The 23026-nt window shown below is 58.9% G+C and overlaps 1 protein-coding gene across 8 annotated transcripts in view; it reads left to right on the forward strand.

The window, feature by feature from the left end:
* IQSEC1 (IQ motif and Sec7 domain ArfGEF 1) overlaps nt 1-23026 on the forward strand; it is a 330464-nt gene that overhangs the window by 172084 nt on the left and 135354 nt on the right. The window contains exon 1 of one of the 8 annotated variants that reach the window (XM_082413928.1): nt 1292-1523. The exons of the other annotated variants lie outside the window; for them this stretch is intronic. Coding sequence (XP_082270054.1) covers nt 1501-1523 — 23 coding nt within the window. The 5' untranslated portion in view covers nt 1292-1500. Of the gene's footprint in view, nt 1-1291; nt 1524-23026 lie in introns of those variants that run through there. 8 annotated transcript variants of the gene reach the window in all.

Genomic DNA, 23026 nt, shown 5'->3' on the forward strand with positions numbered 1-23026 from the left:
CCAGCTGTGTGACCCTGGGCCAGTTGCTGAACCTCTGGCTTTAGTTTCCTCTTCTGTAAAATACTCTGATCAGTTCAAAGTGAATCTAGGAGGGGAGGATGGATGGCGACCTTCTCATTGTCACCTCCCGGTGACTCACTCACTCCAGCCACACTGGCGTCCTCAATGGTACTCAAACCCACTAAGCTCATTTCTGCCTCAGGACCTTGACACTAGATCGTCCCTCTGCCTGGAATGTTCCTCCCCTAGATCTTCCATCATACATGTCTCAGCCCACATGTGCCCTCTCTGACCCCCCCACCTCTGATGTGAGGGAGGGGGCTTCCCTCCCTCCCCTCCCCCTCCCTCCCGCCTTCTGCTTTATTTTTATCCTGATCCTTATTACTATGCAAAATTATATCTTTGACTACATGTTGACTTCCTATTTCCCTGTTGTAAACGGGGCATTCTAATGAATGAATGAGGACAGATAACTTTGCCTTATTCACCACTGGGTTGCCTGTCCCACAGCAGTGCCTTTGGAATGAGTGAGTGAGTGGGTAAATGAATGAGCGGGCACCACAGCTAGACCAGAGATTCCGCTAGCCCCAGGACATGGCCAGCACGAATGATAGCAGCTCCGCATCCATGCGGCTGCTGTGTGTGGTAAGCCCTCCTGGAACCCTGTGACATAGCTGCTATGATCCCATTTTACAGTATCATAGATCGAGGCTCCCAGAAGAGAGGCGGCTTGCCCAAGATCTCGGGGCCTTTGAGAGGCAGAGCCAGTCTGGGAATCTGTCGGCCTGACTCCAGGGCGCCAACCCCGTGCGCTCCGTGCCTCGCACGTCTCCGTCGCAAAGGCAGAGAAGCCACCCTGGGAAGCAGCGTCATCGTAGGCTCCGGGACAGCGCATGCATTTTAGCAACAGATTTCCAGGTTCCGAGTGCCGGCCGTGGCGCGGGCGCTCTCCGCCTGGTGGGTGACTTTGCAGCGAGGGCGCCACTGGGCGGCCGCTCCTGATGCTGCGGTTGCCATGGCGACGAGCGCCTCGGCGATTGGTCCAGCGCGGCCGCACTACGTAGCTCCTGGGGCGCGGGGGAGTCTCTGCGCCGGTCCCTCCTCCGGATGCTGCGAGAGCAAAGCGGGTGCGGACACTCCCCCAGCCCTCCCCTCCCCCCAGCGCCCCGCCACCACGGATGTGCGGGAGGGAAAAAGCCCGAGGTGGTCTCAGGTAGCAGCGAGGCCCACGCCCCCCCCGCCAACCTGGCGACCACGTCTTCACAGGCTGCCAGGCTCGGCGTGAGCCCTGCGTTACCTGGGCCCCTCGGAGCCCGCTGCTGCCACCCCCCGCTCCTGGCCCAGCCTCTGTGGAGCAGCCCGCCACCCCCGGGAATGTGACTCGCCCTCGATTTAATTTTATTCCCTTCCACTTCTCGCCTGAGCATCTGCGCGCCTCCAACCACGTTGAGCCTCCACCACTGGAGAGGGAGAGAGAAGGGAAAACTGCCCCCAAACAGGATGGCGTGCAGAAGACGCTATTTGTGAGTATAGGTGGCAGGTTTATGCCTGGAACTCGAGGCCAGAGGGGCCGCAGCCCAGCTTGGAGCTGGAGCGGGGGCTCTGTGCGGGGAGGGGTGGGTTGCCGTGCAGGTGGCTTGCAGAGGGAGCTGGCCACCAGGCAGAGATGCCAGCATTTGTCCCCTGCAGTGGAGGTGTTTGTCAGTGGTAACGATGAGGGAAAGGCTGTTAGTCAGCAGGACTCTGTTGGGCTGTAAAATTCCCTGTCTCTGAGGGTGGGTAGCACCCCAAATCTATGTACAGGGTCCCCCGACCTGCTGCTACCATTGTGGCGTTTGGTACAGCCCTCCTGTGTCCGTTTGGAAAAAGCTTCTCGTGCCCGGCTCTTCCGTGACTGGCACTTCAGCCACCGCTGATGGAAGGTTGGCAGGAAGGTCAGGGTGGGCACAGGGTGCTGTGCCCTCCAGGGACAGGTGAAGGTCCAGCCTGCCCTTGTGAGCAGGGAGCAACAGTGTCCCTCTGTGCCACCCAGGTGTTCTGTGGGCCAGAGGCAAACACCTGTCTGCTGGGCCCCAGGCCAACGGCAGAGGCTGTGAAAGTCTGCGCGGGGCAGTGACATCACAGGTCCGGGTATTTATGGAAAGCCAAGCCTGGGCCTCGTTAAGCCAGGCTTCCTGGGGCGTCGCATCAGAATGCCAGCTTCCCTCGCAGCTCTCCGGGGCTCTGCGATGTTCTGTTCTGGGGTGAGCAGCCTTAGGTCTCTGGCCTTACAGGACCCCTCCTCTGGGATTGGAAGCCATAGGGGTTGAGACACAGACCCACGTCTCCTCCTGCCCTAGGTACCTTACGCAGGCCAGGCCTCTTGGGGCTGTTCAGTGACCTCAGACCTTGTAAGATCAGAGGGCAGAGCTGGACCCTTAGGCTGGGCTCAGTCCCCCGGACTAGAAAGGTGAGGCCTGGAACATTATGTAGGGGGACATCTGGGGTGCACTCCAAGGCCTTGAACCCCCCTATACCATGAGAAGGGCCCCTGGAGCCCCTAGTGAAACCGCACCCATCCCCCTCCATCAGGGGACAGACAGCTCTCTCGCTAACGGAGCGTGAAGGAAAGGAAACATTGCTCCTGCCACTGTGTCAGTCGGCCCGGGCGGGAGCCCCTGGGGTGATGAAGGTGGCCTGGGTCTGTGGTTTGCTGTGATGTTCATTTGCTTTTTAAGTGGAAAAGCCCACGGGTTGGTTTGTTGACGTGAGCAGAACACGCCAGAGTTCTCCCTCCCTGTGACAAGGCCCCGGCTTTTCTGGGAAACAAATAGTAAATCCTTTCCCAGCATGGAACTTCTGCTGTTGCTGGGAATAGGTCCGAGGCAGCCGTCTTTTTTCTGCCACACCTTTGCCTGGGCCCAGGAGCCTGATGTCAGAGAAATTCTCAACTCTCAGGGACTGTTAAACCCTGGGGGAGAGGGGGTGTCCTCAGGGTGAAATGTGATGTCGGACGTTGCCTGCACTAGGCCCAGCTCCTGGTCTCAGTGATGGAATTCGCACAGCAGCCTTGGCTGGGCAGACACTAAGACTCCCATTCTAGAGATGGGGAAACTGAGGCTCAGCAAACCTCCCCAGGAAACTTGGAGTGTCCTGGCCTGAGGGTGGGGGTCTCAGCCCAGGCTCTGCGCTAGAAGCAATGGAGAATTTTTTAAAACTCCCATGCCTCAATCCCATCCCCAGAGATTCCAGTTTATGGGTCCAGGGAGGGCCCAAGCCTCAGGATCGTTTTAGTTCTCCGCGTGATTTTGCTGCACAGCTGTGGCTGATGTTCACAGATGCAACCATTTCCCTTGGCATCATTGCCCAATCCTATCCGATTGTGATTTTACTGAGGACACAGCTACCATACTGATTTCAGTACCCCTCCTGGATACCAGTACAGACTCATTCGGTCTGCCGGGAGCCCAGGAACCTGCATTTTAACACCTGGCCCCTGGAGGGACCCACAGACCACGCCTGTCTCACCCGCTCGCCTGGGAGAGGGGCTGGGCTGTGGGAAGGGCAGCCCGTTGGGCACTCTGGGCTCCCTGCCTCCCTCCTGTGGGTCTCTCCATGCTGCCCTGGCTTTCAGGCTCCCACAGTCTGGCAGCACAACCCCCAGGCCGTCCCCCCACGTGCTGCCACCAAACCCACAGGCACCAGAGATTGCAGAGAGACTGGGAAGGGGGTGGCTGAAGAGGAGGGGTCACACTGCTTTATAGAAAGATTTGGGGACCAGAACCAGGGCTATCCCGCACCTGCAGCTCAAACCTTGTTGTTCCCTGGGCTTTCAATGTGGGGAGAGCTGGGGAGTTGAGTGTCTCCAGATGCTTAACTTTCAGGACAGCTGGAGACGCCAGCCCAGGACCACCGTAGCCACCATCAGAGCTGCACTGCTGGGCTTCAAGGCTTCTCATGCCGCTTGCCTCATTGGTTCTCACCACTGCCATAAAGTGGGGTGTTAATGATCCCATTTTACAGAGGAGGAAACTGAGGCTCAGAAAGGGGTAGCAACTTGACTGAGGTCTCATGGCTGCTTCCTGCCATGCATTTGGCGGTACATCCCTCCCTCAATATGCCACACACCAGGGCTAGACAGACGTGCTCCAGAAGGAGCCCTGCCAGCGACCTGCCCCATCCCTTTCCCGCCTCCCTGTCCTCCAGTCTCTTCCCCTCCACCCTTTGGGCTCCCAAGAGAGCTTTGGAATCTAGACTCCGTAGGCACTGAGAGGAGGCGGGTCCCCATCTGGGAGCTCAGGCACTGATGGAGGTGGCCAAGTGAATGAGAGAAAGGATGACAGTGGGAGCAGGAGAAGATTTATTAATGAGATGGGGAAATCATGAGGCCTCCAAGAATCAGTTCCTTAATCAAATTTGCTAACAACCAAGGCCATTACTGTACTGACAGCTTAATTAATGGGGTCTTAATTAATGTCAGCCCCCTCCCAACCGAAACTACGCCTAACACGGGCACATCACTTCCTGCTACTGGAATGCAGGGAGTCGGGCTGCAGGGAGTTTGCAGTGAGTGTGTGAGACTCTCAGAGCTGCTGGCGGGGAGGGGGCTGAAGTGAGGTGCTCATTTATAATTCATTCATTCATTTGCTCATTCATTCATTCACTCTGCCTGGAGCCACCGAATCTAGATGGCGGATCCCACCCTGACATTCCCCCGCCCCTTCCCTGCCCAGCACTGTCTCCGTCTGGCCCGCCGCTGTGTCCCTACTTGGGGGTTGGTTGGTCCATCTTGGCCACTAGAGTGTCAGCTGCACCAGGGCAGAGAGGTTGACAGTGTGTTAGCTGCTGCATCTCCAGCGCCTAGAAAAGCACTGGGCATATAGTAGTTGCTCAGTAAATCTTTGTTGATTGAATGAATGATGAATCTTGTGCCAGGCATTGCCCTAAGCAAGGGGGTACAGAGCCCAGTAAGAAATAGTTTCTGCCTTCTGGCAGCCTGCAGGCCATGAACAGACGGTGTCAGTATATGAGTACCAAGGGCCGGAACAGGACGGTGACCCAGAGGTGGGGAGGGTTCCCGCAACCCACAGCAGGCGTGGAGGGTGAAGGGAGGTTGCCAGGTGGTCAAGGAGGGGAGGGCGCTCCGGGTATGCAAACCTCAGGCCTCAGGTTGCAAGCATTCTGCAGGCGTGAGCTCATTTGACCTTCACAGAGACCCTGGGAAGAGGGACTGTTGTTATCCCCTTTGTACAGACATTGCAACTGAGTCACCGAATAACTTGCCTCAGTGAGGGGTAGAGCTGGGCTTGCGCGCAGACAGGGCAGCCCCAGAGCCCGGCTCTAGTGCTCTGTGATGTACCGCAGGCTTTTACTCAGTGATCGCGTCTGGCTCCAGCCCCGCACCCCTGAGGGTGAGCAAGAAGGAGGTGAGAGGAGAGCCCGGATGCGTGGGCGGGACCAGGACAGGAGGCGGAGGGGCTCCCCTGCAGGCAGGGGCCATGGGCAGCCACGGAGGGTTCTGCTCCGAGGTGGCGGCCGCAGTTCCATCGCTGGACTGTAGAAGGAGGTTGGGGGTAGGGAGACCGGGCGGGGCTCTCCGCCGTCCTTTTCCTGTGCCTGCAGCGGGGCACACGTGTCCCGGAGAGCAGCAGCGCCCTCATCCCAGGCCCTCTGCCCTCCGCACCGCCTCGGGCCGTGGGCAGCTGCTGCCTGCAGGTCTGCTCAGGGCCGGCCCGGGAGCCAGGGTGGTCCCCAGAGGCCCCGGCTCGTGGCCTGCCAGGCAGCTCTGTGGCCCGGGTGAGAGGGACCCGTCCCCTCTCCACCGTGAGGCTGACCTTCACACTCAGTTCCGGTCTGGCCTGGCAGGTGCCCAGGGGTGTGGACAGGGACCCCCCAGCTCGCCCTGAGGGACACTACCGAGCCAGGACCGGGGTGGGGCTCGTCCTTGCCGCCCGCCCTTGGCAAAGCGCTTTCCTGCACCGTCTCCTGTGGGGTCTGTCCTTCCTCCCCAGACCCCACTCTTCAGCAGCCCCATTCTGTCCGCCCTTGAGGGAAGACGCAGGTGCACAGAAGGTGGGCAGACAGCAGGGCCGGAGGGCGGCCAGGCACAGCCGGGTGACAGACACGGCCCCTGGTGCCTTGTCCCTGATCAGGTTCCTGACCTCCGGCCACGGGGTTCTGCCCCTCCCCCCATGCGCGCTCCGCCTGGAACTAGAACGTGGCCACGGCTCCGGCCCTCGTCCAGGGCGCTGAGGGTGCCTTGTCTGGCAGCGGCAGGGAGCCCAGCATCTGGGGCCTGGGGATGAAATTGGTTTTGTCTCCACCTGCAGGGACCTAGGAGGCATTGTTGCCGGGTGCTAAGTGCCCACCAGGCTCACCTTGAGGCCTGCTGCTTTCCGCAAACCCTGTGTCTGCTCCTTCCTCCCCCGCAACCTGCTCACTGGCTCTTGTTCTCTCTCTCTCCCTCCACTCACCCCTGCCCCTTGGTCTCTGAGGCCCTGGCCCTCCCTGGAGCTCACAGAGCAGGGGAAGGATGCTGCGCTCCAGCTCTGCCCCTGCCTTGCTGTGTGACCCTGGGCCAGCCTCTTGCCCTCTCTGGGCCTGTGACCTCATCTGGAACGAGAGCGGCAGGGTCAGCTTTTGATGGTCCTGTTATGCGGACTCACACAGGAGGCTGAGGGGAGAGGGGCCAGGGCCTACCAGAAGCAGAAACTGAGTGTCAGACGTTCTGGCTCTTTCACACACAGCCCGTCCTGTGTATCACTTGTGGTCCCCGGGGCGGTCATCATCCACCAGCTCATTCATTCACTCACTCCACAGTGGTTGTCAAGCACCTAGTCTGTGTGCCGGGCCAGGCCCTGCCGCCTGCAGCTGACAGTCTCAAGCGGGGACACACGACAAATACGGCCCCAGAGGCCCACCCCGCTCCCGTCCTGCCTGCCCTTTCGGGAGAGCCCTTGCTGGTCCCTCCGCCGGGCGGGCCCTTTCTCCCCCTCACCTCAGACCTCGAGATCCGATCACGCCTCTCTCTCGGCTCCCCAGGCAAACTGTCTCCTCGCCGAGTTCCCCGTCACCGGTCCTCCCCTTTGCCACAGTGCAAGCCCCTCTGTTGTCCCCAGCCACCTGCCTCTCCGTCTCCCCCGCCGACTGGGAGCTTCCCAGGCGAGGCCCTGCCTTTGTTTCCTGGCGTCCGTGTAGGCCCTGGCCTGGCAAGACACCAATAACCGTCTTTTTAAAATCGTGGTAAAATACGCATAACGTGAAATTTACCAGTTTAGCCGTTTTTAAGCGTGCAGTTCGGTGGCATTAAGAACATTCACACTGTTGTGCAGCCATCACCACCATCATCTGCAGAACTTTCTCTTCTTCCCAAACTGAAGCTCAGTCCCCACTAAACACGAGCCCCCCTTCCCCTGCCCCAGGCCCCGGGCGCCCACCATCCTACTTTCTGTCTCTATGGACTTGACTGCTCTAGGAACTCATATAAGTGGAATCACGTCGTATTTGTCTTTTTGTGATTGGCTTATTTCGCTTAGCATCATGTTTTCAAGGTTAATCCATGTTGCAGCCTGGGTCAGGATTTCCTTCCTTTTAAGGCTGAATAAGATTCCACTGTGTGTATAGACCACACTTTGTTGATCCATTCGTCTGTCTGTGGGCACCTGTGTTGCTTCCACCTTTTGGCTACTGTGAATAATTGAACATCGGTGTGCAAATATATCTTTGAGACCCTGCTTTCAATTCTTTTATGTATATACCCGGAAGAATTGCTGGATCATATGGCGATTCTATGTTTAACTTTTTGAGGAACCTCCGTACTGTTTTCCACAGCAGCTGCACTATGTTACATTCCCACCACCATTGCACAGGGATTCCACTTTCTCCACATCTTCGCTCACACTTGCTATTTTGTTTTGTGTTTTTTGTTTGTTTGTTTGTTTTTGTGATAGCAGTCCTCAGGGTGTGAAGTAGCACCTCACTGTGGTTTTGATTTACCCTTTCTTGAACAAAGGCAGGTGTGAGTGGTAAAGTTCAGCCTCCTTCTCTGATGGGCCACTCAGCCCCGAGGACCTGTGACATTGTCTGGGGAGGGCTGGGTCTGCTGGACACCTGCTGGCTGATGCCTCCACTGCCTTTGTCCAAGTTTCTGTCCCAGGGGAGGGTCGGGGGGGCGTGGACATGAGGCTCTGGTCTCCCCACCCAGAATCCAGTCCTCCAGGATATAAGTAGCCCAAGGAGTTGGGTCCTTGGGGGTACCTGGCACACAGTAGGTGCTCAGAAGTTTTTAATCACACCAATAATACCTGTTTCCATCTTTTTTGGCTGTTCTTTGTTTATTCATATAATTGAGAGATAATTCATCCACATGGTACAAAAATGTCTGTACACAGTGCAAAGGCGCCTCCCTCCCCTGTCCCTCTGCCCAGAGGCCGCCACTGTGTCCAGTTTCTTGGGGTCTCTCTGGGAAAGTTCTGTGCGTCGATGGAAATACTTTATTGTTGAAGTGCCTCAACCACCCAGCCAGTTACACAAAGAGTTTCCAATCGCTGCTTTGCAGTTCTGGATTTGAGGGCCCCCTGGGGGGACATGGTAACCAGCAAGCCCCTGAAGGAGGTGATGTTCTCCGTCTAGCGGGAAGCCCTGACCGGTGGCTGGCAGAATGGTCTCCATGAAGGAAGCAAAGCCGCGGCAGGAGAGCGGAGGTGGGCGGGTCTGGTCCTGGGGCATCCGAGGATAAGATCACACCAGGCCTCCCAGCAGCCTGTTTGTCCTGGGCGGGCTGTCATTTCCAGATCCGTTCTGTTGGCACATTTATTAGCTTCTGTTAAGCGCTGGGCATGGACTGCATCCTGGGGGGCAGCGACTCCTGCCCAGAGGACACAGATACAGGTGGAGTTGCCAGTGTGGGGTTAGAGAGTGTGCTAGGGGCTTTCTGCAGGGGCTGCCGGGCACGTGGGCGGCATTCGGGGTGGATGCAAGGAGAGGTGTCTGGTTGGTGGAGCCCGGGGAGCGCATTCCCTACGGTGTAGGGGGCAGGCCTGCACAGCCGAGACCTGCGAACGTCTCCCCAGATCCTCATGAAAGTGAAAATCCGCGCATGGTTATCTGAACCTGCACCTCACTCCACGTGACACCTAAACCACTAAACACATTCCGCGTGATTGTCACATACATTGACCTTTCCAGGAATGCGGCTGCTCTCCTCACAGTCAGGGGAAGATCAGATTCTGATATGTTCAGAGCTCTGCCAAGAGCCGTCACCACTGAGAGCATCACGGCGCCGAGGGCAGCGTCCCTCGTGGCACCCGAGTGGCGAGCAAACCCCTGTACCTGCCTGGGTGTGTAGCCGCTGTCACCCAGAGGGGCGGGCAACTGACTGCCTCCCTGCGTGCCCACCACTAATACGCAGGTCACTTCGTTATAAACTGCTTTCCTCTTTTTCTCTCTGTATTGTTACAACTAGGGCATTCTGTTGATTTTTGTTTTAAAATATGTGTGTAGATAGATCATGTGATTCATGAACTTCATTTTAGACCAGAGAAAGGGTAGCACAGGTTGCAGCTATCAGGAGGAGGTTTGGACGAGGGGTCTTTGCGGTGATGGAACTATTGTGCGTCTTGACGTGAACATGCACGTAGAACCACGTGGAACTAAGCCCTCCCGCCGCTACCAGAGACACACGAGTAGGCATCAGACAGGAAATCTGTCCAAGATGGTGGCTGGTACCGTCAGCATTGTGCTGGTGACGTTGTCCTGTAGTTTTGCAGGACGGTGGGGGAAACAGGGTAAAGTATAGATAGGATCTCTCTGTATTATTTTTAACAACTATAGGTGAATCTATAGTTATCTCAAAATTAAAAGTTTAATTGGAAAAAAGAGGCCTGGGGCAGGTGTTGGGTCTGGTGAGCTGGACCCTTGGTGACTGTGGGACAGGAAAGCCGCGACCACCCCACACCCTGTCTCAGTCCCTCCGTGGGAGGCCTGTGTGGTCACAAGCCTTATCCCCAAGGCTGAACCCCACCAGGGCACTGGGACCAGCCTCCTCCCTTTAGCTGCCAGCTGGGGCCTGGTCGGTCCCTGACACCCAGTTGGAGACCTTGGAGCAGGGTCTGGTCCATGCTCCCAGACCCCCTGGCGGAGCTGGGCCCCAGGCTCCCTGCCCCCCACCCCGAGCTGCCCTCGGCCGGGCGGCCTGCTCCCTGGACCTGCGGGACTGCCCTGCTGCCCAGTGCCGCCAGCACAGCGGTAGTGCGGGCAGCTGGCTCTCCCGCCCTCGGTCCCCACGTCCCTCCCCCACCCAGCAGCAGGAGCTGGGGCAGACACAGACTGACCGTTCCTTCAAGTGCCAGTTTGAAGACTAAAATGAACCCAGCCGACTAAAACTGAAAGGTTAAAGGAAGCGCATGTTCTTGGTGAGTTTCTCCTCCTGCACGTTGACCGTTCAGTGGCTCGGCTTTTGGCAAACGGACTCGTCACAGGTTGCAGGGCAGCCGGAAGGAGGCCGGCGAGGCTGCGGGTGGCAGGGTCCAAGCCAGCCCGCGCGTGGTGCCGGCTCGGGGCCCGGCCCACCCGTACCTCGGGGCCAGGCTCACTGGACAGACCCAGCGGCGGGCCCTGGCCTTCCCTCTAGTTTATCCAATTTCCTGGGGACGAGCTGGGGACCTGAGGGCTCCAGGAGCCCGAGATGCCCCCTGCCCCCTGCTCCCTGTCCCCGGGAGTGCATGACCCCGGAGGAGTCCCCGTGCGAGGGTCCCATCGGAGCAGCCCCCGGGCTCCTCGGGCGGCGATCAGGTGTGGCTAATTTCATTCCTCGTCAGGCTGGTCCCGGCATCTGTTTGGAATGGTTAATAAGGGAAGCGATACATTTTTAATCAGTGCGGCTCTCGCTGGAATCCTCAGCCCGGCTCTCGAAGGCCTCACCAGGCCAAGATAACACGTGTCTTCTCACATTTGCTCTGTTATCAATTCCGGCCCTACCTAGTCCAGGGGGCATGGCCGCAGGCGCCCTGGCGTTCCTCAGATCCCTCGTCCTTGGTCGGGCTTCGGTCCCTGACCATCTCCGGGGTTGCTGAGCGATTTTGGTACATAGGACGAGCTCCCCGAAACCGGATGGGCCGAGCAGAAGTGGGGGCTGGGGTATCAGGGTGATCAGGGCCTTTTCCCGTTACCTCCCCCTGCCTCAGTAGCTACTCGGATGGAACCCCTTATCTGCTGCCAAGTCGCTGTGTGACTTGAGGCATGTGACTTAACCTCTCTGAACCTCAGGTTTCTTTTCAGTACGATGGGGCCAATAATTGAAACTTTGCATGGTGGCCATAAGGATTCAGTGACCCGCATGGTGGGTCTGTAACTTATAAATATCCTCGTCACCTTCCTCCCCTGGACTCTCATTGCACAGGGATAGACTTGGGGACAGGCTGGGACTTTAGAAACACAGGCCTGGGAAGGGGAAGGAAGCCAGACTGGGGCGGAGGGAGTGTATCAACCAGAAGTCTCCGGGTTGCAAGGGACAGAAACTCAAGGCAGAAGGGATTTTAATGGTCATTGTTGGTCAATGGCCCAGGGCTCAGGCTTCGGCGTGGCTGGGTCTGGGGGCTCCAGCGCTCTTGTTGCCCTCTCCTGCTTGCCTTCCGCCTGGGATGTGTTCCCACGTGGGGGCTCTGGTCCCCCCAGGACCCCTCACCTCCTGCTGGTCAGCCCTGGGGTTCGTGGTCATTCCTGAGACCACGTCCATGGCCCGAGAAGGCCGTGTGCTGATTCGCCAGCCCTGGAGCTGGGCGGACGGGGTCAGCTCCACCTGAACCACTGCACTGCGCGTTTCGGAGGGGGTTCAAATGTGTGTTTACTGGGGAGGGGGCAGTAAACTGAGGCTGGAGACGGTGCACGGGGTATGCTTGGAGTTAGAGGGCAGCATGCCGAGCTGGCAGCCTCAACTCAGCGCTGGGCGGACGCCCACAGCCAGGCGCCAGGGAGGCAGGCCCTCGGCTGGGTGGCTGGGCCCTGGCCCCGGAGCAGAGCCGGAGTCACTGACCCGAGTTGCAGGGGCTCTGTGGCTGCGTGTGTTGGGTAAGCCCGCGGGGCCCCGAACGCGAGGGCTCTGGCTGGCCCTCCCACCCCGCACCCAGGCTCTCCTATCTCCCTCTTTCTTAGCCAACGGGGACCTATAAACAAGAATCTCTTTTCTTGTTATTTCCTCTTCCCTCTTTTCCCAGTGGTATATACTAAAAATTTTTTAAAAGCTGCCTGGGGCACTGTGTGTTACCCAAGAAAACGCATCACCTTTTTCAGAGCGACCTCACACCCTTTTCACCAGCACCTCCGGAGGGGACCCCCTTCCTGGCCGTGCCGAGCCTCCCCCTTGGGGGCAGGCGTGCCCTGCTGCCGGCCGCGGGCCCCACGTCCCCATCTGTGAAATGGGCCGTTCCCGGCCCCTGAGGGGACCGCAGACAGCACGTCGGTGCTCAGGAGGGAGCAGCCCCTCAGCCAGGGCGGGGGCCAGTGATGCCCGGGATTCTGCAGCTGTAGGAAACAGCACCCTCACGTTTGTCCACCGCACTTCCCAGTTTACAGAGCGCCCTGGAGGCAGAGCAGGGCTCAGCTCCAGACCCCCCGGGCAGGGGCTGGGTCCTGGGCTCAGCCCTTCGGTGCCCCTCCCTCCTGGCCTCAGGAGCCTCCCAACCCCAGAGTCCAGGGGGCAGGCCCCACCCTCCAGCAGCCCTGCCTCCATCCTGTCCTTGTTCCCCCCACACGCCCTTGGCCTCGCATTAGCCCTTGGACAGGTGTCCCGGCTCAGGAGCCCCGGGTCCAGAAGGGACATGGTACCGGAGGAGGCAGGGCTCTCCCTGGGGTGGCCCAGTGGAAAGCCAGGGCGCAGAGTCGGGCTTGGGGACAGCCCTAGGGCCACGTCTGTCCCTCTGACATCAGGTTGCGGGGTCTCCGTTCCCCGCCCCCTCCGCCTCCCCACCCCCTTGCTTCCTCCTGTGCCCACATGCCTGGCTTCTGTCCACTGCCCGCCTTTGTCCTTTCAATCCCAGCTTTCCCACCAGACTGCCGCCTGCCTGCGTCCGCCGGGCCTGCCGCTGGGTGCCCACGCCTGGAGCGGCACCCGGGGACAGTTGCTGCGCCACAGGTATCCCTGTACCGCCTGAGGGTGGAGCCCCTGGGGGGGGGCACGGAGGGGGTGGCCCCTGAGCTGGGCCCTCTGGCATGGGGCAGCTGCAGTGTCAGTGAGTGAAGGATGCCCCGCGCTGTTGCCTTCAGCCTGAAGTTTATTTTCTCTCTTCCTTTTATCCAGCGCCGCCACAGGGTGATGGGAAAACCTGGAGGTGTCTGATGGGGGGGCCCAGGCAGCTGACGAAGCAGAGTGACAGGAGTGCATGCTGCAGGTCGGCCTGAGGCTGGGGGGCGGCGGGGAGAGGAAGGCATCAAAGGCATGCAGACCACCATGCCCAGGGGTCTGGCTCGGAGGTCTGGGTGGGTGGCAGTGCCACCACCAAGATGGGCCCCCCGGTGCAGGGAGATGCCTGTTGGGGGGCAGGGAGGGGCCGGGGAGCACCAGCTTGGTGTGTCTCTAGATTGGGGGGGCAGGTCAGAGGCTGGGACGCCCCCCACTCTCATGCCCCAGTGAGGACGCTGCTCCTCCGTCCACCCACTCTGCCCTGCACCCCGGGGCTCAGCCCCGCCCAGCTGGCCGAGGGTACACCCTCCCCGCTGCTGTAGCCGCCAGCCACCCCGTGGGCCGAGGGCACCCAAGGCCTTCCGCCCGGGCTCGGCCATCTGTAAGAACAGTCTGCGTCCTGAGCAGAGGCCAGACGCGTGGGGTACAGCGCATGCTGTGATGGCATCTTGCTGCCCCTGAAACAGACGCCCCCGCCCGTGGCCTCCAGGCTGAGTTCTCCGCCTCCTCGTGAACAGAGGGGGTGGGTTAGGACTCCCCCCTGTACCCAGGGACCACCACAACCATGGACCCAGCGGCTGGTGGTCCCCAAGGCTCCGCCTCCAGGCCCCTCTGCAGCCCTCGAGAAAGCGTCCCCCCACAGAGCTGGGGTCGGCCTCCTGCTGCTGCAGGCTGAGGTCCCCCAGCAGCTGTGCAAACCCAGCTCCCGTCCCTTCCCTCCTGCCCCACCCACTCCCCAGTCCCCACGCCCTGCGGTCAAAGAGGGCACCCAGGAGCCCTCACTTGCTGAGACGGGGGATGAGCCCCTTCCCCGCTCTGCACCCAGCTTGCTCCTCTGCAGGGCGTCCAGGAGACGCCAACCCCTCAGGGGACCTCCAGCGGTGGGGTCGTGGAAGTGCAGGGCGTGTGAGAGAGGCCACAGCTGCGTGGCCGCAGGAACCACATGGGAGACAACCTAGCTGGGACAAACGTTCCGTCTGTGCCGCGTCGGGCCAGGCCCACATCTCGGTAGGCCTGGAAGGGGTTGGCGCCGTCCCACGGTGCACGGCCTGCAGCGCTTTTCGGTAAACCCTGAGAGAGATGGTGCCGCAGAGCAGCAATGGGGCCACGTGGACGGCACGGCCCCGGTGCCAGCATGTAGGAGGGTGAGCAGGGAGCCCGCGAGGCCTGTGAAGACCACTGCCAAACCAAAACAAAACAAAACAAAACTCCTGAATAGATAATAGGGCGTTTGCGAGGGCAGAAGCCAGGGGGTGCCCGGCATTCAGCGCAGCGGCCTCATTGTTCTCGAGCGCCCCAGCCTCGGTTTCCCCTTGAAGTTTCCCCAGAAGCCCCGCGCTCCAGGGGGTTCTGGAAATATTCCGTGTTGTTTTTAACTTTCATTCAACTAAAGGGAATTAACACACCCGGTTTGCATGGAAAGACCTTGGCGGATTTTCTTTGACCGTGGTTGTTGACTGCAGGGCCTGGGGTACACCCCAGCCCGACTCTTGCTCACGTGTGACCCCGAGACCAGGCCCGAGGCCGGGGGGGTGCTTCCAGCCGCCCGCAGGAGGGCCTGCACGCGCATATGTGCCTACAGTCGTGTGTGCACGTGTGCTGTGCAAGCATGTGCGCGTGTGATGGTTCAGAGGTGTCTTGTTTTTTTAATTGAAATAGAGTTGATTTACAGTGTTGTGAGAGTTTCAGATGTAAGGTAAGAGGTGTCTTGTTTGCGTATTTGTCCGACCGCGTGAGGTCAGCATGGATCCGAAAGCGTGTCTGTGGTTGGGATGCCGTCCGGTGGGCCCCAAGTCAGACCTGGAAGGGGAGGCAGCTGGGCGGAGTCCACCGTGCCCTTGCCAGCATTCCAGGTCAGGGGCTCTGCTCAGGCAGGGTACCCCAACCTCGCCCTGCCACAGAGGATGGCTGCCCTTCACCCTGCCCCCGGAGGGGCCGTGGAGCCGGGGCCCCGTCCTTCCTCTGGCTCAGACTTCGGTCAGACTTGGCTGCCGTGCCCCAGACTGAGGGGCGAGCTCCGGGACCGGGCATGAGGACAAATCCAGGGCCGTGTGTCCAGGGTGGGGAGCAGGAGCCTCTTGCACGCATGTGCACGACTCCTCCAGCTGCGTGTGTCCGCGTCTGCTTGTGTCTGCATTAGGAATTTCTGTGGCAAGGCACAGGAAGCTCGTGGTGGGACTCCCTGGGGGACAGGGGGACCTTGGTGGACGTGGTACCTTTGGGAGGGGGACTTTCCTCTTGATATCTTTTTTTTTGTACTTATGAACTATGAGAGTACGTTAACTATTTAAAAATTAAATGTGTCAAGTCTGTAGGTTGCTGGTTTCGGGGTGAATTGGCTTGTTTTCTGGATATCTGAGGGATGCCCCCCCAAGGAAGAGGTGCTCTCAGGAAACGTGTGCCTGAGCACATCCCTCACCCTCAGGGTGAGTGGGGTCAGGACGTCCTGGTTGGGGGTCAGCTGCCTGGATGACTGTGGACAGTGGGGGCTCTGGAGCAGAGGGCAGGGGACCCAGGTCAGGACCTGGTGTGGCCGCTTGCCAGCTGGGAGTCCTCGGGCAGGTCTCAGTCCCTCTGAGCCTCGGTTTGCTCGTCTGTAAAATGGGGATACGAAACTCCAGCTCCCCAGGCAGGCTTGAGGGTAAAATAAGATCACGTTGGCATCTGAAGAGAGTTCCAGCCTGGTCGGACCCCCTCCCGGCTGGGCTGGACTGAGGCATCTGCGTTCCCTGCCCATCAGCGAACCAGGTCCAAGAGTGACAGGATGTGGCTCCCAGACACGGCACCCGAGGGCCCTGGCCACAGGCCCGGCCAGGCGCCTGGCCGAGTGGCAAGGCCTCAGCCCTACTCCCACCAGCCGGAGAGGCTGGACGTGCCCCGGCCGGTGGCCCTGTCCCCTCGGCCGGTGCTCTGCCTCAAGAAGAGAATCCTGGAGGGAGCTTCGGGGTCACAGAAGAAGCTGGGATGCTGGGTGCTGGGGTCTCGGGGGTGCTTCTCGGCAGGTCGGGGCAGCCCGGGAGGCTCCCTCGCCAAGCCAGGCCCCCCTGTGCCCCTCCCTGCCCCACTCCGGGACCCACTCAGACCCCGCCCTGGCTGACCCCGTGCACACTGCCCCCGCTGAGCCGAGGTCTGGGCTGAGTCACTGTGTCCGAGGGGAGCCCCGCCCTTGCCCCCCATTGGCTCACACATGCGGTCGGAGAGACCCAGCCGGGGTGCGCCCCTCCCTCCATGGGCAGCCGTGCATCTTACTCGCAGTGTTTCTCCCTTTGCTCTGATGATGCCTCAGTTTCCTCATCTGTAAAGTGGGCTCCTTGTTAGGGTGACATGAGTGAGGATGATGGTCTCAGAGAGCTGGGCACAAGGCAGGGGCTGCGTGGAGGGGGGGATGAGCAAATCCTTGTCCCAAGTGGCCTGAGACACCCCACCACCACCCCCTAAGTATCCCTTCTCTAGACAAACCTCTTCATGGTGCAGATGAGGCCCAGAGGGGGATTTGGTGCCCCCCGCCCCAGGTCTCACCCCAGGGCCGCTGCCCGCCGCCCTAGCTCTCTCTCCACACCTCTGTCCGGAAGGGGGGGCCCTGGGCAGAGACACCCCCTCCCCCCGCAGCGGAGACTTTTCCAGACTCGGGCTGAGCTCCTGGGCAGGGCAGCCTGGCAGGACGGAGGGGCGTGGAGGCCAGCCCGGGGACAGTCACTCACTGTGCCTGCAGGCAGGGCTGTCTGGGGCCCAGAGCCAGGACAGGGAGGCCGGGTGGGTGGGCAGGGCCCCTGTGGCTTTCTCAGAGGCAGGCCCAGGGCAGGCGCTGGGGGCCTGGGCAAGACAGCTAGGGGCGGGGGAGGGGAGCCAGCAGGGCAGCTCCTCAGGTCGGTGTGGTTTACGAGGCGCCCCCCGTGCGTCCGTGCGTCCGTCCGTCCGCTCCCGGGAGCCACACCGGAGTCTCCAAGGCAGGAGGCGGCCCCAGGCTCCTCGTCTGAGGCAGCCCAGAGCGGGGCACCCGGCGGGTGACGTGAGACAGCAGCCTCGGCCCTCGGGGATGATGGGACGAGACCTCAGGGCAGCCTGGCCACCTCCTACCTTCTCTGTGTCCCCGCTTTCGGAGCCCCAGAGGGGAAGGAGGACAGCAACACGAGGGGTGAGCCCGCCCCGGACAGGCGCTCTGTCTGGGGCTGCCTGGGGGCTCAGGAGCAGGGGTGCCAGGCTCTGCCCCAGACAGAAACTTCGGGAGCCCTGGCGATGGCCAGGCACCCCCGTCACTGCCCTAAGAGCACTGGTCCAGCCCCCTGGGTCTGCATCCGTGTGTACCCAGAGCCGTGTAAACATCCCTCCCCTTGACCGAGAAATCCCAGGAATGGGTCCTAGAGACACATCCGCCGCCTGCACAGAGACCTCATTGACGGGACAGCCCAGCAGCCAAGGATGGGGAGAGACACACCAGGCCTGACCCCGATGCGGGCAGCGGGGAGTGGGCCCAGGGTTCCGGGCCGCTTCCAAAGGGTGACGCAGAGGAATGTTTGACGACCTAAAAACACGGAGACGTGTTAAGTGAGCGGGGAACGTGGGCCACAGAACAGAATGTACTTTTGTGCAACCACAACACACGTAGGCCCGGTCCCCGTCCCAGGCACACATTTAGAGAGGCCTCAGACATCAACACCAGCAAATCCCCAGGGAGCTGGGAAGGGGGGTTGCTTTATTTTCCTTGCTGTGCTCTGTTGTTATTTTCCATAGTTGACGCAGTGACTATGTATTATTTAGTAAAAGGGAGGCGTGCGGCCTCCCCTGCCCCTCTGGAAATGGGGGTAAATCCGCAAATAACTCCAACCCAGGGCCCATGAGCGTCTGGAGCCGCCATGCCCCAGGTCCCTCCCAGGCCATGCCCTCTCCCACTGCTCCCTGCCAACCAGCCCACTCAGGCCCCTGTGGGCTTTGAGCAGACTCCCTTGGGCGAGGGCTACGTGGAGAGCCTGCCCTCTGCCCATCCCGCCCCTCTCTCTGTTTTCTCCCTATTTCTTCTCAGGAACAAACAGAGTCACCCTCTGGCCTGAGCACAATGGCTCAGAGCCACCTTTGGCAGTCTGGAACCCTCCCTAGGGCCCTTCCAGAAAGCACAGGGTGCCAGGAAGAATTCTTACACCCGTGAACATGTTCTTTTTAAAACTGACAGAACTGGGACTTCCCTGGTGGTCCAGTGGCTAAGACTCCGCACTCCCAATGCAGGGAGCCCGGGTTTGATCCCTGGTCGGGGGAACTAGATCCCACGTGCAGCAACTAAGACCCAGCGCAGCCAAATAAATAAATAATTTTTAAAAATAAAAAGTAAAACTGACAGAACTTTCTAGGCTCGGAGGGCCCTAGAGGATTAGCTGGTTCCATGTTAGACCCATCTGGGCAGCTTTTTTTTTTTTTTTTTTAATTTATTATTATTTTTTAAATTAATTAATTTATTTATTTTTGGCTGTATTGGGTCTTCGTTGCTGCAGGCGGGCTTTCTCTAGTTGCGGTGAGCGGGGGCTACTCTTCGTTGCGGTGCAAGGACTTCTCTCATTGCAGTGGCTTCTCTTGTTGCAGAGCACGGGCTCTAGGCACGTGGGCTTCAGTAGTTGAGGCACGTGAGCTCAGTAGTTGTGGCTCGCGGGCTCTAGAGCGCAGCCTCAGTAGTTGTGGCTCACGGGCTTAGTTGTTCTGCAACATGTGGGATCTTCCCGGACCAGGGCTTGAACCCATGTCCCCTGCGTTGGCAGGTGGGTTCTTAACCACTGCACCACCAGGGAAGCCCTGGGCAGCTTTTAAAAATGAAGGTGCACCTTTGTTTCACCGAACAAGATAGGCGGGCGGCAGATAAACACATGAAATGATGGTCAGCGTTGTAAGCCGTTAGGGAAACTTGAGCTAAAACCACGGTGAGGTTTCACTGCACGTCCATCAGAACGGCTGGAAGTAAAAACAGGGGCAACACGAAACACTGGCCAAGATGCAGAGAAACTGGATCCCACTTGCATTGCTGCTAGGAATGTACAAGGGTACAGCCACTCTAGAAGGGGGTTTTTCAGAGTAAGTGTACTCTCACCAAACACCCTGGCTGTGGCACTCCTGGGCATTTGTTCCAGAGAAGGGAAGACTTACGTGCACACAAAAACCTGTAGGAGAAGGTTCCTAGCAGTTCTATCCCTGACAGTCCCCCAACCTGGAACCTGCCCAGATGTCCTTCCCAGGGGGGATGGATAAAAAAAAACTGTGGTATGTCCATGCTGTGGAATATTATTCAGCTGTAAAAAGGAAGGGACTGTTGATACATGAACAGCTTGAATAAACCTCCAGGGAATTATGGTGAGTGAAAAAAGCCAGTCTTGAAAAATCACATCCCGTACGATTCAGTTTGTATAACATTCTGAAATGACAAAATGATGGACAGATTGGTGGCTGTTGGGAGTGAAGGATTGGGGGAGAAGTGGGTGTGGCTCTGGAGGGAGGGGTGGCATGCGAGTGCCACGTGATAGACGGTCTTGGAACTCGATCGTGGGGGGGGTCACAGAAAGCTACATATGTGGTGAAATTGCATAGATGCACACACACACACGCACGCACGCATGCATGCAACATCAAAAGATGACTACTGATCACAAAAAAACAGACTTCTCAAGTTAATGACTTTAGTGCTTTTCTGTGTATGGGAAGATGCAAGAGTCTGGGCTCATTGAAATTACCCTTCGATAAGCATCTTAACTCTCTAGGGCCGGTCTCCTCTTTTTCTCCATCCTGAATCCCCTCAGGGCGCCGTGTCAGGTCAGCTGCAGTGGCCGGTGGCTTGATGGTGGGCAACATTTTTTGGTGCGCAATGTTATCACTGGGGGAGGCTGGGGGAGGGTTGCCTGGGTCCTCCCTGTACATTTTATTTTGCAACTTATTGTGAATCTTATTGTGGCTATTTCAAAGTGAAGAGTTACAAACACAAAAACAAACAAACAAAAAAAACACCCAAGGTGCAGGAGCACGGCCCTCAGAGGTTCTGACTCATCCGTCTGGGTTTGGGCCCAGGCGTCAGTACATCTGTATTTCTTAGAAGCGTCCATGTGTCTACCGCACGGCCGGGGATGGAAGCACTGCCGCTCCCTCATTCAGCAGAGGGAAACTGAGGCCAGAGAGGGGAAGGGGTTTTCCCAAGGCCACACAGCTGCTGCGGGGGAAGCAGGTGGCGGGAGGGGAAGACCACCAGCGCTGAGGCCTTGGGTTTTTACTGCTGCTCCAAGCTGGGGCTGAACCAGGCTGGTTGTTTCTTTTAATGTAAATTTTTATTGAAATCTGGCGTACACCTTGTTGAACAAGCTGAACACAGTCACGTAACCAGCACCTAGACCCCCCAAGCAGAAGCTGACCAGCCCCCCAGGAGCCCCCTCGGGCCCTGCCCGTCATAGCCCTCCTCTGCATCCAGGGGACCCTCTCTTGACTCACAGCACAGAGCCGTCTTTCGTGTTCTTGAACTTGGTAGGTGGCCGGCCACCGTTTGGAGCCATGCCAGGGAGTAGGATTGGAACAGCCACTTTACTCTGAGGGGGAAGGAAGTGGCCTCCCCAGGAGCCTGGTCATGTAGGGCTGGGGACAGGGGCTTCAGAAGGGACTGTCCCCAGGGCAGTTGCCTTGTCCAGGGTGGCCGGAAGGGGCTGTTTCCCCGGAGCCTGCGTTGGAGGCGGGAGGAGGGCTGGAGCCCTGCCCAGTTGACCCAGAGTGCCGCATCCGCGAGCCTGGTCCAGGGGCCTCCGGAGATGCTGGGGCCCCTGGACGGGGGTGGGGGAGCCGCAGCCCAGCAGAGCAGACAGAGCTCTGGACTTGGGGCCACCACACCTCAGTAAGAGACCGTGGTACTGCACGATCACCACTCACAGCCCATTTCCCCTATAAATGAGGATTTTAGATATGGGGGTAAAACAAACATCTATTAATATAGAATCGGTGTGTTAATACAACACGTTAAGATCATTCGTATACTGTCTGTATCACACCTTCATATAATACATAACATAATATGCTACTGTTTTGAGTTCTGTACTGGTCGTAGCTGGATTTATGGAATACTGACTCTGTGCCTGGCACTGTTCTAAGTGCTTTAAATGTATTAACCTATTTAATCTTCCTAAAACACAATAAAAGAGGACCCTAAACTGAGGCACAGAGAGGTTCATTAACTTGCCCAAGGTCACACAGCTAGTGTGTGGCAAAGCTGGGATCCAAACCCTGGCCCTCTTGGCTCTAGAATTCACGTTGTAACCTCTAGGCTCTAACATCTCACTAAACGTTATTGGATGTAATCATATAATAGCGTGTAGTACCGCAGACACACCTGCTCTGCACCTTCTGGTATACAAGGCGCTTCTGCTCCGTGGGCAGCACCTCACCTTTCTCACAGCGACTGTGTGAGGTGGAGCTGTTACCGCCGCCCCTCATTCTGGGTGGGGAGGCCGAGGCAAAGAGGGGCTCCGGCATGTCCCAGGCCGTTGGTTCCCAGTTCAGGTGCTGGGCCGTGCCCCTCCTGTTGGCAGCTGGGCTGAGCGGGGAAGGAGGGTGACGGGCAGAGTGGGCCTCAGTCGGTGGCCAACAAGGCTGCGTGGTCCCGGCAGGGCACCGGGCAGAGGGAGGGTCCCCATCAGAGCCAGTCCCAGCTGGGCTGTCAGGGTCAGCAGCACACTGAGAGGGGGACTGCCGAGGGGTTCAGGCCACCGAGGGGTTCCCTGGGCGGGACATGGGTGGGGAGGAGTGGGGAGCCCAGGCAGGGACCCCCGCTTGTCACAGGGTTTAGAGCTGGGCCACAGCAGGCCAGGTCAGCCTTGCACGTCTGGGAGGGTCCCCGTCTTCACGTGTGTGCCTTGTGGACACTACTGCCTGGGGGGGAATTATTGTGCACCCTTCCGTATCTTGGACCCGAGTGTCACAATGTGGTGGGGTGTCCCCACGCCTCCCTCACAGGCTGTGGTGACGACCAAATGAGGTGACACTGGTCACCTGTTAATACCAATGCCTCGTCCATAGGAACTGCTCAAAAAATACTCACTGTCATTAGAGGAGTGGGAGAGAGACGAAGGGGGGAGGGAAGGAGGGAGTGAGGAAAAAAGGAAGGAAGGAAGGAGTCTGATTAGGGGGATAAAGTAGGCAAAGAAGTCTGCACAAAGGAGTTGACCTTTGAGCAGGGTTTTGGAGGGTGAATAGGAGTTTGCTGCAGGATGAAAAGGCAGGGAATGGAGTGGTGTTCCAGGTACAGGGAGCCCCTGGGCCGCATGCTCAGCTTTTGTAAAGGGGGGTCATGATTCCGTGTGCCTTGTGAGGTTCACGCAGGGGTTAGGCGAGGAAGCATTTGGAGAAAGAACCTAGCGCTCACTAGGTGGACTGTCTGTGGCAGGCCGAGATGGTGCCGTGTTATCACGATGTAGTCAGAGCAGGACTGGAGCTGGGGAGGGCAGCCCTGGGCCTGGGCAGAGTGGGCTCCAGGAACCCCAGCACCGTTGGCTGTATCCCTGTCACATCGCATTGGTGTTACCTCGCGTGGCATGAGCAGCCAGGTGGGGGATTGTCCAGACTTGGGGCTTCCAGGAGGCCGGGTTTCCTCACCTCTCCCAGCACAGGTCCCAGCACGGTTCCTGGACCGGGAGGGAGGGAAGG

Source organism: Balaenoptera physalus (genome assembly GCF_965194825.1).
Source record: "Balaenoptera physalus genome assembly, chromosome: 11".
Taxonomy (NCBI): Eukaryota; Metazoa; Chordata; class Mammalia; order Artiodactyla; family Balaenopteridae; genus Balaenoptera; species Balaenoptera physalus.